Source organism: Tetrao urogallus (genome assembly GCF_951394365.1).
Source record: "Tetrao urogallus genome assembly, chromosome: 12".
NCBI classification, from domain to species: Eukaryota; Metazoa; Chordata; class Aves; order Galliformes; family Phasianidae; genus Tetrao; species Tetrao urogallus.
Window position 1 is genome coordinate 12,372,882 of NC_136825.1, and position 15,246 is coordinate 12,388,127.

Here is a 15,246-nt window from a genome sequence, read left to right on the forward strand (position 1 = left end):
CAAATCAAAGTAAAAAACAGTGGAAATGGAGCAAAAATTCTAGGAACAGCCCTTGCCTTTCAGGACTGTGAGGCAGAGGCCGTCACTTCGCCATCATTTAGTTAATTGATTTTATTTCATCACCAGTACTGCAAATAATTTAACCTTCATACCTTTAACCAGCACAAGAAGTCCGATTGCATGCGTAGTTTTGGATGATTGTTTCCTTTCAAGTGTGCTTTGGTAACTCGTGTGCTAGCATGCTAATAAACTCTACGTGTTTCTTCGTAATTTTTCTATAATCCAGTTTTTGCTTTCTTAAAATGCAACCACCTGGACACAGACTGTGACTCTGCAGGAGCAGTACAGAGCAGAGGAGCCAGGTCTGTTCCTGGCAAGAGCCAAGCTGCAGTCTCCCAGCAGAAGGCTGAGGCTCCCAGCATCTAGCTCGCCCGGCTCAGGGCTGAGTGTTGCTGCTGGCACAGCTCCCAGCAGTGCCAGGCCCTTCCTGGTGTGTTCACAGAGCTGCCCTGCCGGAGTGCCTGCCCTGCGTCGTCTTTGCACTGCAATGGCTCTTCAGCTCATAGGCCTGAGCCAGGGCATATTTTGAGTTTAAAATTGCTGTCTTAATTAACTATGTGGTGCAGTATTCAGAAAAAATATGCTTACCTTCATTGGAGTACTTAATCTCCTTTCTACAGAAAGCTTAAAACAATGAAAGTTTAGGGTTGGTGTTGTCTATTTTTTGTTTGTTTTTCTACTTGGGATATTGTACTGAGAGATATCCAATACTAGTGTCCCTTTCAGGACTCAAGTCTTCTGATTACCTTTAGATAGGTCGGCTGTCTTTTTACTAACAAAACTGAACACATTTTTTTGTACCTAACTGTAGAACTTGGAGTTCTAGAATAATTCCACAGCTGTGGCTTGAGAGCTTTTTCGTGACTTTTGCTTGTTGTGGAATCTGATGTCTGTATAATCTTCTTAATCGTTTTTGTGGAAGTGTTGTTTTTAAATACTACAATATCATAATTAGCTGTAGCAAGAATGATTCTTGAGTCATTAGTTTCAAAATTGATACAATTTTGCAAATTGTCCTTTTGATGTGTATATCACTGATCTAAAGCAAAGAGTGTAGCAGCAGAAATGACTACATAAAATGTTCGTGTGCCTCCTTGATTATGTGCCTCCTTATTATCATTGACTTTCAGCTGACAAATTGGTGAGTCCTAAGGATATTGACCCTATTGGACGTTATGTCCCTCCACAAGAGCAGCGGAATGTTAGTATGAGATTTTCCAATCAGGTAAGCATAAGCTTAGCATTACAGTATTTTTATGAAAAATAGTCATCATTAAGTGATACAACTGAAATGGTGAGTTAAATATCTGTTTATGTAGCTACTGTTAGGTATGTTTCCTTTGAGTTGTAAGATGTGCCAGGAAGAACGTGAGATGGAACCTGCTTTTTCTGTTCATTCCAATTAATTTGGATTTCTTAGTGTCACCCCTTCAAATTTCTCTGTTCACCATCCATCTTAACTCTAGTCAGAAAAGAAATCTTAGGTGCCACATTCTGGTATCCTGTGTTTCAGTGTGGCCTTTTGAATACAGCAGCATTTTAACCACTGCTAAGATTTTGCAGTTTTTACAATCACCGCTCAGGCTTATTATACAGGAATATGCGGTCATTAATGTGACGGTGCTGTAGCTATTAGCTCTAAACAAGAAAGTGAAAGAAACTAAGTAATAATACTGAGGGTATGCAGTGATTATTCTGAAATTGAAATTCAGTTTGAATTTACTCTGAAATGTATTTTATTTCTATTTGTTTAGTACAAACATGCAATAAAAAATCCAATAAATGAAACCAGTTTTTTTTACCAGCTGTTAATATGTTAGAAGCATTTTATCCTTAAACGAGTTCGTGTTTTCATTTCTAGGGCTTTTATGCTTAGTGTATAACTTTGTATACTTCAATGATACTTATCTTTATTGAATGCATAGCAGAAAAGTTCATCATCAGCGTGCTAAAGAAATGCTTCTGTCCATTTCAGCTGGGTAGTAATTTGGGCCAAACCCCATCTGCTTCTTCATTTGCTTTTCTGAACTTGCTTCAGAAGACACTAAGCTAACAATGCTGTATTTAATAGGCTAGTGTGCTGTCTTTATGGAATCAGTAATACGCAGTGAGGAAATCTGGATGCTGATCAGATAGCACAACCTATCTGTGAAGCACAATAAACACAAACTACTGACATGGGGATCTGTAAGCAAAATTCTGTTAAATCCTTGTGTCAACAAGGGTTTTACTGTGCTAAAGAGGCAATACTGGAAGATTTGCTGCATATAAACTTTTAGCGCCGTATAGAAAAACAGGCATACAGAAATAGGGTTTATTGGAAGGACCACAGAGGTAGTTTGGAAAGGAGAATTAATACCTCAACCATCAGTATAATTACAGCTGTGAACACATTGCTCTGCTTTCAATTTCTGATGAAAAGAGGACAGTCTCATGTGTTATCACTAGTACTGAAATGCCTAGTCTATTGTTAGAAGGAAATGTTTTATCTCCTACTGTAATACCCCCAAGAATTAGTTATCTGATTTTAATGAGAGGTCTTGGTATGTTCCATCTGAAGGAAATAACAGTGTGGTGCAGCAAGAAGATTCTTCTTGCTACTTCTAGATTTTGTTCCAGAACACTCTAAATGTCGTGGCAATCAGGTTTTCATTTGCACATGTAATTTGCTTTGTAATGCTTAGTTTCATGTTAAATATCTCTCACAGATTAAAAAAAAAAAAAAAAAAAAAAAGTGGAATTATCCATGCTTCGTTTACTTTCTTGAAAGAAGACAATGAAGGGTACTCTCTTTCACTGGGATTTCTCTTAAAAACTGCATTCAGTTATTAGAAAAACATTTTTAGGATCTCCATATCCATATCCAGAAGCATTTATAACAGTTTCAGTTGGGTTCTCTTGTGGAGAATTTAGTGCATATGAGAGTCTGAAAAGTAACAATAACATACAAGAAATGTCATGAGTTGGGGGTAGGGACTTTCTGGTTTTGTTATGTTTTCCTGGAGCATGTGAAAGCTGATTTATTGCTGTCTTTTTTGTATTCAATGAAAGGTTATAATGATACTAAATTGTCCAAGTAAAACTAATTTATCTTGTAGGTTAACTTGAAATACATGTGTAGATTTGCAATTAATTAATGAAATTATTGTCTTCTGTGCAGTGACTATAATCTTGTAATGTTTTGCATGGTAGTCTTAATGATTTGTGAAGGCTTCACTTATGCTACTGGAAATGATAGACTGCTTATTTCTTCTGTTTTCAGAGAACTAGATAACATGTAAAAAGGAAATAAAAAGATGAAGTGTGTGTAGACTGGGCCATTTTAGGATTTTCCAGCTATGTAAATTATCCAGTTTAGGATTGCAGCTTGTCTACTTTTGATGGCTTAAAGAGATGTATCATGTTGGATGATCCATTTTGTAATGCTGTTTATGAGCACATTCTCGCCTTCCAGTGTACTGGTACAGCTGCCTACCATAGTTAAAACAGCTCTAAAATGGTTAAATGTTGCTTTGGAATTTAAGACGCACATATGTCCATATTGTATCTCATTAAGAAAGGTCTGGGGTGTTAGTAGCATTGACCGTAAACTGTTAGGCAGCATTTAGAGGCTTTCTGAAGCAGATGTGTTTTGTTTCAGTTGTAGTTCATTAGCAGCAAGGTGGATTATTTGGCTTAATTACAAATTTGTTACATTCTATTTCTAGATTCTTCTTCTTGCTCCATATGCTTAGAAAGCCCAGTATGTACCATTTCAACCAGCGTTCTTGAATTTGAATACTATGCCACTTTCATGCGTGTTCAAAACTGATTGATTTTGTTCAGATTTGTGAGATTTCCTGGGAATATGTGCAAAAGGCATATAGTGATAGCATCTGTCCAGTGAGAGTGCAGCAGAAGACCAATACTGAGCTGCTTTCTCTTCTAGTGCCAGGAACAGCACTTCAACCTGCCTTGTTTTTAACCTTGTTACAACTATGAATTTTTTGGAGAGGAGGAAAACTAATCTGTCATTTTTTTTTTGTCTTCTGAAAACACCGGGGTCTATTTATCATTTGCACAGCGTGCAGAACGCAGCTGAAACAGATCCTGCTCTGCACTACCCAACAAGGAAATGCAAGGCAGAAGGGTGAACCCAGGGTGGAGGGGGTCTGTGGCAGTGTCTTGGGGAGAGGGTGATTGATGTTGTGTGAACTGCGGTGTAGCTGGGGTTAGGAGACAAAAGTCAAACAGAACACATAAAAATGGAACTTTCAACAGCAATGAGATTTATCTAGTGGAATACTTAGGAGTCTGCTTTTCCACTCTTTTTTTTTTTTTTTTTTTAATATTTAATGAATGCTATGTATAGTTATTGTTAATGAAAAGGGTGATGCTTTCATGAGTAGTTTGACTGTTAGTTTATCTGTGCTTATCCAGACCACAAATTGCTTGTGATCCTTCAGGCCTGTACATGTTAAATGACAATGAAAGTAACTTTTCATTTAACATTACAGCACTTTTGTAGTTTTACAATAATTTCAGTTAGATTTTTCAGTCTACCAATTCCATGCAGCCATGTCTTCCCAAATAAAAATGATGGAAGCTGCATGTCTTCTAGAAAAGACAACTTCTAGAAAAGACAACTTCAGTAGATGCTGATAAATGATTTTGAGCTCATCAGTCCATGAAACCCAACACAAAATAAATAGATTTGAATGAGATTTAAAGAATCAGGCATCATAAGTCTGAACATAGCTCTGAGGCTTTCTATCTAGGCTTATACTTCAAGATACGTTCCTATAAATCTCAGGTTTTGGCATGATGGAATTAGAACAAGGAGGAAACAATAAAAACGTGTGTAAGTCTAATTCTGAGAAGAAATTCACTGCTGTCTTGAGTGTTTACTCTGTTACAAACCACCTTTGCTTTGTCAGTAAAAAATGTTTGCTTTTATTTAAGAATAGCAGCTTATAACCAGATTTGGTGATGTGCCAGGTGTGCAGCAGATGCGTTTGCTTAGATATGGCCCATGGCAGAACCACCACTTACTGGCTGCTATAAATGAACCATGTCATGGAATACATCTGTGTCTGAGAGGCATTAGCACTGGTATCAAAGCAGGGCGTGCCTCAAAGGAGATTTGGAATATGTAGATTTGTGTTCGGCTGATTAATAGTGTGACTGAATTTGGCTTTGAGATGCAGTAATACCTAAGCTGAACCTTAACATGAAGACAGCTCCCAAGTTAGATCTCAGGCTGTCTTGGAGGGAGATGTCTCATTTTGTCACTGAGTTGTTGCCGTTAGTTTGAGAAAAGGTATAAAACTGATTATGGTGGGGAACTGGTTTGTGTTTTCTTGCTGTGTGTCTAAAAGATGGATTGCATGATTTTGAGGAGGAACGAGGAACTTGAACTACTGATTTCTGAATCTGGTCTCTTTGTGCACATCTTCCATCACACTGTGGCAGAAACACCAGTGTTTTTAGAAGTCTATCCATCAACCTGCCTAGAAAATGCTGTATTTTTATTTAATCAATGAATGGAGGATGTATTTATTTATTTCATTCATGTTCTGCTAGTTTCTAGACAAAAGCAGGCAGAAAAACCCCAACATCTATGGTATCAAAGTGTGTGCTCTTTTAGATTTTTGCAGCCATCCGACTCTACAGAAGACATGAACAGGGAATATCTCAGAGATGTCGACTTTTTAGCTACTTATATGTGTTGCCATTGAAAAGTCAGTTGCCGTTTCAAGATCCCAGAACATTGAGTTGGTGGTTTGCATGACTTACTGATGTAAAATAACAGTACTGTTTTCAAAAATGAAATATCTTTGTTATTAACAGCATAAGGAAATACTATTATCTCATGTTAAATATCTTTTATATTTTATATTGTATACATAAAATATATTATTAGATGAATATAACTCTTAGTAGCTTTTTGATCAAAGTATTTCAAAGTACAGTTGTTGAAGTCAAATCATTACTCTGAATTGGATATTATCAGTTACCCAAACCCAAACTTCACTCTTAACAAAACTGTCTATCAAAATATCATGTCATATCACTTGAAAATATATTGATTGTATAATGTCTAAATTTTTTGTATAAAGCAAAATATTTTTCCTACCTCAGTTTTTTATTTTATTTTTTTAATTAAACAGTAGAAATGGATACCTGAAGCTTGTTTATAATGAATTCTTCAAAATGCGTGTTGAGATTTATAAGACTTTTTCTTTCATTTTATTTACACTGTAGGGAAAAGCAACCCAGACGATGAATGTCTGTCATGTGCATGAACTGTTTAAATAGATGTTTTTCTTGTTAGCAATAATGCTAATAAGCAGTGTTTCATTATATCCTAGGGACCTCTGGAAAATGATCTGGTAGTTCATGTGGCCCTGATAGCAGAAAGTCAACGGTAGGTACTTGTATTAAGAATGTGGATAGTAAAGAAGTTCAGAAGGCTAAATTTGCTAAAGGTATTCAGGGAAGTATGCTGAACTTTGTACTGCTGCTCATGTCTCCAAGATAACTGCTAAAGCAAAAACTAATTCTTGATTAAATTTGTTGTTTTGTTTGTAGCCTACAAGTTTTTCTGAACACATATGGAATCCAAACACAGACCCCCCAGCAGGTGGAACCAATTCAGATATGGGCTCAGAAGGAACTTGTCAAGGTAAGGAGTCTGCACTGAAAATTATCGATCTACCTATCTATCTTTTTAAACAAAACAAATTTATATCAAGCTGCTAGAATTTTATTTTCTTAGGCTTGTTATCTGCCTTTTTAAGTTCATCTAGTTCATTTCCAATATATTCCAACACTGGTCAGTTAGAGCTTGCAGAGAAGCCCAGATGTTCACCTGAGCCATTTAGGAAAAAAAAAAGAATAAAATATTAATAGTGCAGAGGACTAAGAGAAAACCCAATGGACAAACAGAAACAAACGTGCAATGGTGAAATAAATGGATTTAAGGCAGCAGGCATAAACCATCATATAATTTGACAGTGCCTCTAAAAATGGTGTTATACAATTTTCTGTAACTGTTTCTCCTGCAAGTCCCTTCCATTGAATATACCTATTTAATTCAGCACATTCAAAGATCTGTGGACGAAAATTAACAGGGTGAAGGAGATGTTCAGAAGCTCCAGCTTTTTCTTTTTCTATACAGGCAAGTAGTCCTATATTTGAGTATCATGTCCTTTCACTTCCACGGGCTTGGACCATTCAGTTCTTATCCATTCTGAGCTGATGATGCCAGGTCAGATGCATTTACTCCAGCAGATGTCATTGCCATGTGAAGCCAGTAGTAAAAAATGAGTAGCATCTACAGGCCTACAGGTCTATTCCAGCCTTCTCTTAGCATTACTGTGGCCTCTCTTTGTTCAGTCCTTTGTAGTATTTTAGATACGGTGCTGTGTGAGAGCCTCAAGCCATCCGCTGCTATTTGTCCTAGAAGTATGTTCAAAGCAAGAAGACAAACGCTGCTGTGAATGATAAGTGCTTTGATTAGCAATTATAGATAAGCACATCAAAAGTCCCCTATGGAAATCCATATGATTACTGGGTATATTTAATACTTGATCTCTGTTACAACTGGTCCTTTTGGGAGAAAAAACAAAACAAAACAACCTTGAAAAGGGTCCCATCTGTAATAAATAGCCCTTAACAAGCTGCAGGAAGCTGTCAGACAAGTAAGGTGATCAAGAATCACAGAGAATCACAGATGTGCTCTTGATGTATTTATACTTCACCACATGAAGTTTGGTTGTGGACCAGGTACATGAAGTTCTTGCTGAACTTTGCATGACAAAAATAGTCTCAAACGAGCCTGATAAATTCCAAATGTTTGGGGAAAGCGTAATCCCTGTGTGTAGTATCCCAGTCCTGAAGATGTCAGTGGTTAGTTTCACAATTGTAGCTACACAAGTTTCTCCCTCTGAAGTCAGGATTGTGTGACTGATGCCATTATCGGTATTGGAAGCTTGTAGGACTCAGGGAAGAGCAAAACCAAAAACAGAGAAAATACTTCTCCAGGCTTGCCTGAAATATGTTGCTGATTGATGTACCAAAACTTTACCAGCTTATTCAGAAAAATGATTATCCCAAACAACGACTGCCGCTACCATCTGAAAGTATTCACAGAGGAAAGAAATATCCTTGTTTATATTCAGCCTTGTTCATTTCTCAATCTATTTTTGCTTGCTTTTTTTCTTGACAGTATTTCTCAGAATTGATTTTTTCTGACTGATTTGTCCTGAAATTCTTGTTCAACAGATATCCCATAAATGTGCTACATATAAGTACATATAAACTCACTACATAAAAGTACACACACACATTTATATATACATACATGTGTGTATGTTCGCTCTGTGTCATCCTTCATTTCTTTGGTCTCCCTTAGAAAAAGATGAGACTTAAATTATGTTTTAGTCTTCTTACTATCAATTATATTCCTATTTATGACAACTGCTGTGTTTTCATTTTCAAAAGCTGATGAGAATTCTGTCAATGTGCCGTTTTCTTCATTCTCATGGTGGGAAGGTAAATCTACCTTGCCAGAATTTACTTTCGGAAAGCGTGTCATGAAAATATTAGATAACCTGATGCAATTCCTTGTTCTCATGAGCTTCCAGAAAAGGCTGTGTCTTTATGGCATTGTGTCTTACCATTCTTCTAGTCTCCATTCTGTACCACAAGAAAAGGTTTAACGTTCTTTTGATTTTGTTATCCGTAGGTGGGTTATTTAAAGCTTTTTATGTTTGATGTTTCCATTCCTTTCCCATTTGAGTAGTGACATTCAATTGGGATAACAGGAATAACTATATTCATACCCAGTCTGAATGAATGTGTAATGTAGGAAGTTTTGCTTATTGTTTCTTTTTAATACCACTTCATGTTTATGTACTAACATAGGCAGTATCAGGAAGGCCCCAAGCTGACAGCAGTGAAAAGCTGCTGAGTGTAATGTTTATTCAAATCTTCACTTATATTTTTTTTTTCTTAAATTATCTTCTTATAAAGAAGATTGAGCTTAGAAAAATGTTTGGAATTTTGGTTTATGAAATCATAAGGAGAAATAAGTTTTGGTAATAATGGGTTTTACATATAAAGGCATCTAAGAAAAAAAATACAGCTTTCAGTTGGGTTTAACTGACACATTAATATTGCTTTGTCTACAGGTAATTGCATTTTTATGGTTTATTTTGCTGTATTGTAAGAAAATAAGATTATTCTTTTAATATGCAAGTCTTAGAAAATTATATTATTTGAGTTAATATTAGGTGTATATAATTTCATAAGACTCAGAATCAAGCAATGAAAATGGGGTAACTTGCTCTTGTGTTTGTTGTTGATGCATTAACTTTGCACGCCTTTACTAAAATTAGAATTAAAATCTTTGTATAGCTCCTTTATTACTGTTTTACATCCACGTAAGAAAAGCATTACAGAAAAATTCGAAGAACTAAAAAATACTACAGATTTTATAGATAAGAAAAACAATATGATTAAGTTGTTGCTGAATTTTGAAAAAGTATAGCTAGGGAGGACTATGGTGCTTTCAAGAGGAGTCCCTCCCACATGTTTGAGTTGTTGAAAAAAAGAAAAAAGAGACCATATTTTATGGATCTTGTTCTCAGTAGAATGCCCACAACTTCCTGTATGAGCATAAGTAAGTCTTGTAATGAGGTTTCCTTAAGTTTTCATGTTTATTTCTCACAGGCCTACTTCCAGTTAGGAATCAATGACAAACTAGGATTATCTGGAAGACCAGACAGGCCTGTAGGATGCCTTGGAACATCAAAGGTTGTGAAAGAAATACTTATATTTTTATAATATCGTTATTAATGTGTTTTTCAGATAAACATTGCATTAATCTCTAAAATGTTATAAATATAATTTAAGTGTTATTGTCTTTTATGCTCATATTTACTTTTTAAAATATTTGTAACATATTTTGCTGTTAGGAAGATGCACGCTGTCTTGCTATTAAACTGTCAGGTTTCCTAAACATGCATTTCCAGTAATAGTTGGCCAAAACAGAGCTATTGTTGACATGAGCCAGTTTACAAAAATCTATGTGCTTGGAATTAGATTTATAGGTTTTGTTTTTAATTTATAGGTTTTTTAAGTTCAGCTGTTCTATATTAACTATTTCTTTGATAGTTTTAACCTAGTTTTTTTTTTCATTTCAGCTATTTTAATGTTTGAACAGTTTTAAAGAAAAGATTAACTGAAGCTTTATCTCCCAATAGATTTATCGAATACTGGGAAAGACTGTAGTTTGCTACTCGATTATTTTTGATCTAAGTGATTTCTACATGTCTCAGGATGTTATGATGTTGATTGATGACATTAAGGTAAGTCAGATCTATCTGTAATTCTTCCTTTGAGAAACTGACAAAAATAAGAGTCTAGGAGAATAAAAAGTGAAGTTTGATAAAATGCAAGTCTGAAAGGTGAACGCTCTATAATGTGTATTTTTCTAATGTAAAAATAATACAGTTTTTTAGATTATTAAGGTGAATATTCTGTCAGCCGAATACGAATTCTAGTGAGTATCTGTATCTAACAAAAAAACCAACAAACTGAAAGTGATTGGGATAGGCTTAGTACAGCAAGCAAACTACCTTCAGTTTCTTTGGGAAAACAGATGTTCTTGGCTGCAGGAAGGAATGAGACTGTTCTGCTTAAGGGAAATATGAAAGCCTCATCTGGGAGAAATATTACCAGACTTAGTGCAACTATTAAAAATTGACTTCCTTCCATAATGTTAAGGATGGCAGCATTGTGCGGCTTACCTGTTAAGTCCCTAGTGCATAGAAAGTGATGCTGGTGATAAGGAGTGTGACTACAGAGGTGGATTCCTCTGCATGCTTCCTAGGTCATTACAAGTAGTTCAGTACATACCAGTTGGCCCATCAATTCAGTCTGTATGTGCTAGCAGTATTTTCAGAGAATCTGAATACTTGAAATAACATATTGTCTTTGGAGAAATCTGAAACTATTAGTGGTTTCATTATTAGCTAAAGTTTTTGCAATCTCTTGGGGTTTTCAATGCTGTTACTTTAAGATAGCTCTTGTAGTATTTAGCTTATTTTTAGTATTCCTGTACATTGTGCCGCTGTATTGTTTGGTGACTAACATGTATTTCTTACCTAGAATGCACTGCAGTTCATCAGGCAGTATTGGAAAATGCATGGTCGTCCACTGTTCGTTGTGCTTATCCGTGAAGACAATATAAGGTAGAGAAAGATAAAAGCATCATTTGCACTGTAATTCTTTCCTAGCTACAAGATTAATGATGTTCTGTTTAAATTTCAGAGGGAGCAGATTCATTCCAATATTAGATATGCTAGCAGCCTTTAAAAAGGGAATTGTTGGAGGAGTGAAAGTTCATGTTGACAGAGTACAGGTATGCTGCTTTTCCTGAATGGTGTGCTCTTTTCTCCTAGTGCTGGTACATGCATTATTACTTCTGTTTTCCGTGTGACTTACAAATATTTTACTTGGTATCACAAAATTACATACTCGGTGTCATAAAATCACATACTAGATGACCTTTAAAGATCCCTTCCAACTCAAAGGATTCTATGATGAAAATTAAGAAGTCAAGAGCGAGGACATCTGGTACAGTTTTTCTTTTATCTCAGAAGAAACATGGGCTTACTTTAGCTTGTTCTGATGAGACTTCAAAAAGCAATAATCTTTGCAGCGGATTCTCAGAAGGGAGGAGAAGTTTTTATGTTCAGAAATCTTCTGAAAATACCTGGAAAAGCCATCATGTCAAAAATACAGGTTTTTGATTAGATAGTCAACAGGAAGAATGTGTTTCACATATATTAAAATTTTTAGAAGAATAAAGGTCTATTTTTTAAACATCTTTTCTGTTTGCATTAATCTTAAAGAGGAACATTACTTCATTAAAATGTGAACATTACTGAGTCAGGTTCTATTTTAGGTATTTATATATGCTTGTAGCCAGTAAATAATACCTCTTTTCGTAAGAAGGATGACAAGACCAAAGACAGAGATAAGATTTCTTGTACCTTGGAAAGCCATGAATCTGAGGAACAGCTGAGTCATTTGTAAATTAAATATTCAGAGCTCTAATGGCATAAAGTACCTTTGCTATCTTTCAAATATTTATGTGTTTCTAACTGGTTACTTGTAGGTCATGTAGTTTCCTGTTAGCATTTACTTATCCAATAGCAAATACCATGATTGTCCATGTGCATTTTTCTTGTTTTTGTATTCTTAACTGTAACTGCAGTGACCGTCCTGCTTTGCATTTGATTAAACTGACGTATTACCAGACAAGAAATTTCTCAACCTACATAATGTGTCCTTATATTGAGCACTTCACTGCTACAGTCATCATTTCCCCTTGCATACTTAATCAATTTAGATAACTAGTAGTTTTAAAATATTTAAGATGATGATGGCAGTTATTGGCTTCTGCTTATTTTTTTTTTTTATCCATGAAGAATAATAATGGAAAAACTAGGATGAAATTTTTTGCTTTAATGTAACTGGAAAAAAAAACAAGACTGTGTAAGATATGATGTTAACTTTGTACTGTGACTTCCCTTAAATTTTTTACCTAAAGATTTACCATGAAAAATAACTAGGGTGCAGTTAAGAGCTCTAATGCCTTGCTGCAGGTGCTCAGAGGTAGCCATATGTAGTCTATGTGTCAGGCATGTGCCAGAGCTAGCAGAAGGAATTGCATAGGAGAGAGAGGAGAAAGGATTGCTGTTAGCCTAACTTAAGCTGTTGTCCTGTAGTTATTTGGATTATTCTATTGACAACAGGCCCACCACAGGCATTTTCTACCCTCATGATTTTCATTTGTCATTGTCACTGCTTCAGTTCTCATGCATTTGTGTATAACTGTACTGTAACCCAAAATTACAGAACAGTCACATTTGAGGGCAAAATGAAGCCAGATTTGGTTAATGGCAGCTAATATTCCAGAAGTGAAGGGCTTGTAACTTTTGTAGATGGAACAGTGAGTAGAATTATGCAGAAATCACTTCCAAGGGATTTGCTACTGAGAGAATCATTAATGTAACAGTGCTATAATTTAACTTTCTTACAGTCATATATTTGGTATAAGAGTTCTGAATGAAACGTATTTAAAAATAAAAAGCCCTACAGTACTCTGTCAGTACAAATGTACAGCTGTCACATTTTGGAAACACTCTTTGTTCATTATGAAGTAGGAGTTGGGATTTGTCTGACTCATAGTGTTTTGTTTTGTTGTTGTTTTTTTTTAAACTATTCCAACAAATGATACAAAAAGTCTTTGTGGATTGTACTTACCTGCTTCATTTAGATAATGTCTCAGTGCATTTACATAGAATGTGTCTTAAATTGGATGAATGGTCTTTTTTCTTGTAAAATACACAAAATGTGATTTCAGTGAAAAATGTGTACCCTTATCAGTTTTCTGGCTTTTGTCACTTTTCACCTTTACTGTCTGTTTCCATCATCATGATGTGTTCAAGCAGGGAAAGAATGATAATGTTAACAATGGAAGACAAGTTTTTATTTTATTTTCAATTGTCTTGCAGCTTTGCAGATTGGTATCTTACTGCAGACTTGTGTACAATTAAAAAGGAAATTTAAATGTTCGCAGCACGCTCAATTTTGTTTAAAGAGAATAATCAAAATAAAAGATGCTGTAGTATAATGCTTCCTGTGGAACTAGATAGATGTGAAATTTATATGAATTTGGAGTGAATTATAACTGTAAGGGCTATATCAGATAAATTAAACACTCATTTTCAGGTTTGCAATAGCTGAACTTTGAGTGTGAGACCTTGATGTCAGATATTTCATCAGGTAGTATTTGGGGATGGTGGAGTGGGCACTGGTTAAATTCTACATTGCAGGCAAAGGAACAGAAGAACCCCAGCAAAAAAGAGAGCAGCCCTAAGAGACTTCTGCAGTTGTGTGATTTTAAGAAAAAAGAGAAATGTTGTGGAAGTGTCAGGATATTTGGAATTGTAGATGTACTATTTTCCAATAGCAACATATTTTCCAGCAGCAACATATTGAGAATGCGGCAAACCACTATATATTCATGTACATTTCTGCATCTTTTTAAATTTTAACTATCATTTTTTAATTTCAGACATTAGTATCTGGAGCAGTTGTGGAGCAACTTGACTTCCTAAGAATTACTGAAGCAGAAGAGTAAGGCTATTTGCAAATACTAATGAAGAAGTATTTTGATAATTAAAATGTTTTCTGAAATATGAAGAAATGAAATTCTTGTTTTGTAGGGCTCCTGTATTTAAGAGTTTGGAGGAGCTGGATCTTCCAAAACATTCAAAAGTCAAGAGACAGTCCAGTACTCCAAAAGCTTCTGAACTTGAGCAGCAACCAGACATAAATATTAATGACTGGAAAAACAAGTCAACGTATGAGATTCTGCAGAAACTTGATGTAAGAAGTCTTGGTAAAAACACAGTGCAACTTCACAGTCATGAAATGAGATATTATCTACTGGTGCTATTTTTAAGTGACCCATATAGATCAACACGATTAGTGCTATGGTTTAGTGCTAATAATATGGCTAGTAACATAAAATGTGTGACGTGCCTCTTCATACTCATCAGAACTTTCTGGCTTGTTGTGCTCTAACTGTTGGCTTTCATTTTTCCTAGCTATCCAAATCTTCAATTAGTCAAGCATCTTATGAATAAATATTTTATTTCCAGACTAATGCTCAAAACACTTCAGTTGATACTCACTATGATAAACTGGTCATTTCCTAATGTTATCAAGGGAAAGTTCCTGTCTAGTATTTTTCCCATATCTAGAAGGAAACTGGTGTTGATCATTTCTAGATCCGGCGTTCAACAGGAATACACAAAATATTCCTCACGGTTCCCTAAGACATCATAAGTATTTCAGCTGTAAATGGTAGGATCCATGAGTAGAAAATTGGGTAACACTTCTGAAGCCAACTTATTTCATCTAAATTTGAACCAAGGAGAAGTCTCTGCAAGCAGCAGTGAAAATGATATTAAACATTTGTGGTGAGGTTCTTTTAAAAATAAAATTTTAGTAATGTATATACACATCTTCAATAACAACAAGGCCTTTTCGCTTAATTTTTTTTTAATTGTTCTTCTGATTTTGCTTTGCTGAAAAAGTGAAGGCTACTTGTGCTTATGTGGTTGC

The 15,246-nt window shown here is 35.3% G+C and overlaps 1 protein-coding gene across 4 annotated transcripts in view; it reads left to right on the forward strand.

Annotated features, from left to right (window-relative positions):
* The window catches only part of PHKB (phosphorylase kinase regulatory subunit beta), a gene marked incomplete at both ends in the record, with an annotated part of 65,291 nt that overhangs the window by 36,264 nt on the left and 13,781 nt on the right, over window positions 1-15,246 (forward strand). For all 4 annotated transcript variants that reach the window (XM_079541263.1, XM_079541262.1, XM_079541264.1 and 1 more), the window contains 9 exons: window positions 1,191-1,285; window positions 6,411-6,466; window positions 6,631-6,724; window positions 9,775-9,858; window positions 10,308-10,412; window positions 11,215-11,297; window positions 11,377-11,467; window positions 14,192-14,253; window positions 14,343-14,505. In XM_079541263.1, coding sequence (XP_079397389.1) covers window positions 1,191-1,285; window positions 6,411-6,466; window positions 6,631-6,724; window positions 9,775-9,858; window positions 10,308-10,412; window positions 11,215-11,297; window positions 11,377-11,467; window positions 14,192-14,253; window positions 14,343-14,505 — 833 coding nt within the window. The remainder of the gene's footprint in view (window positions 1-1,190; window positions 1,286-6,410; window positions 6,467-6,630; window positions 6,725-9,774; window positions 9,859-10,307; window positions 10,413-11,214; window positions 11,298-11,376; window positions 11,468-14,191; window positions 14,254-14,342; window positions 14,506-15,246) is intronic.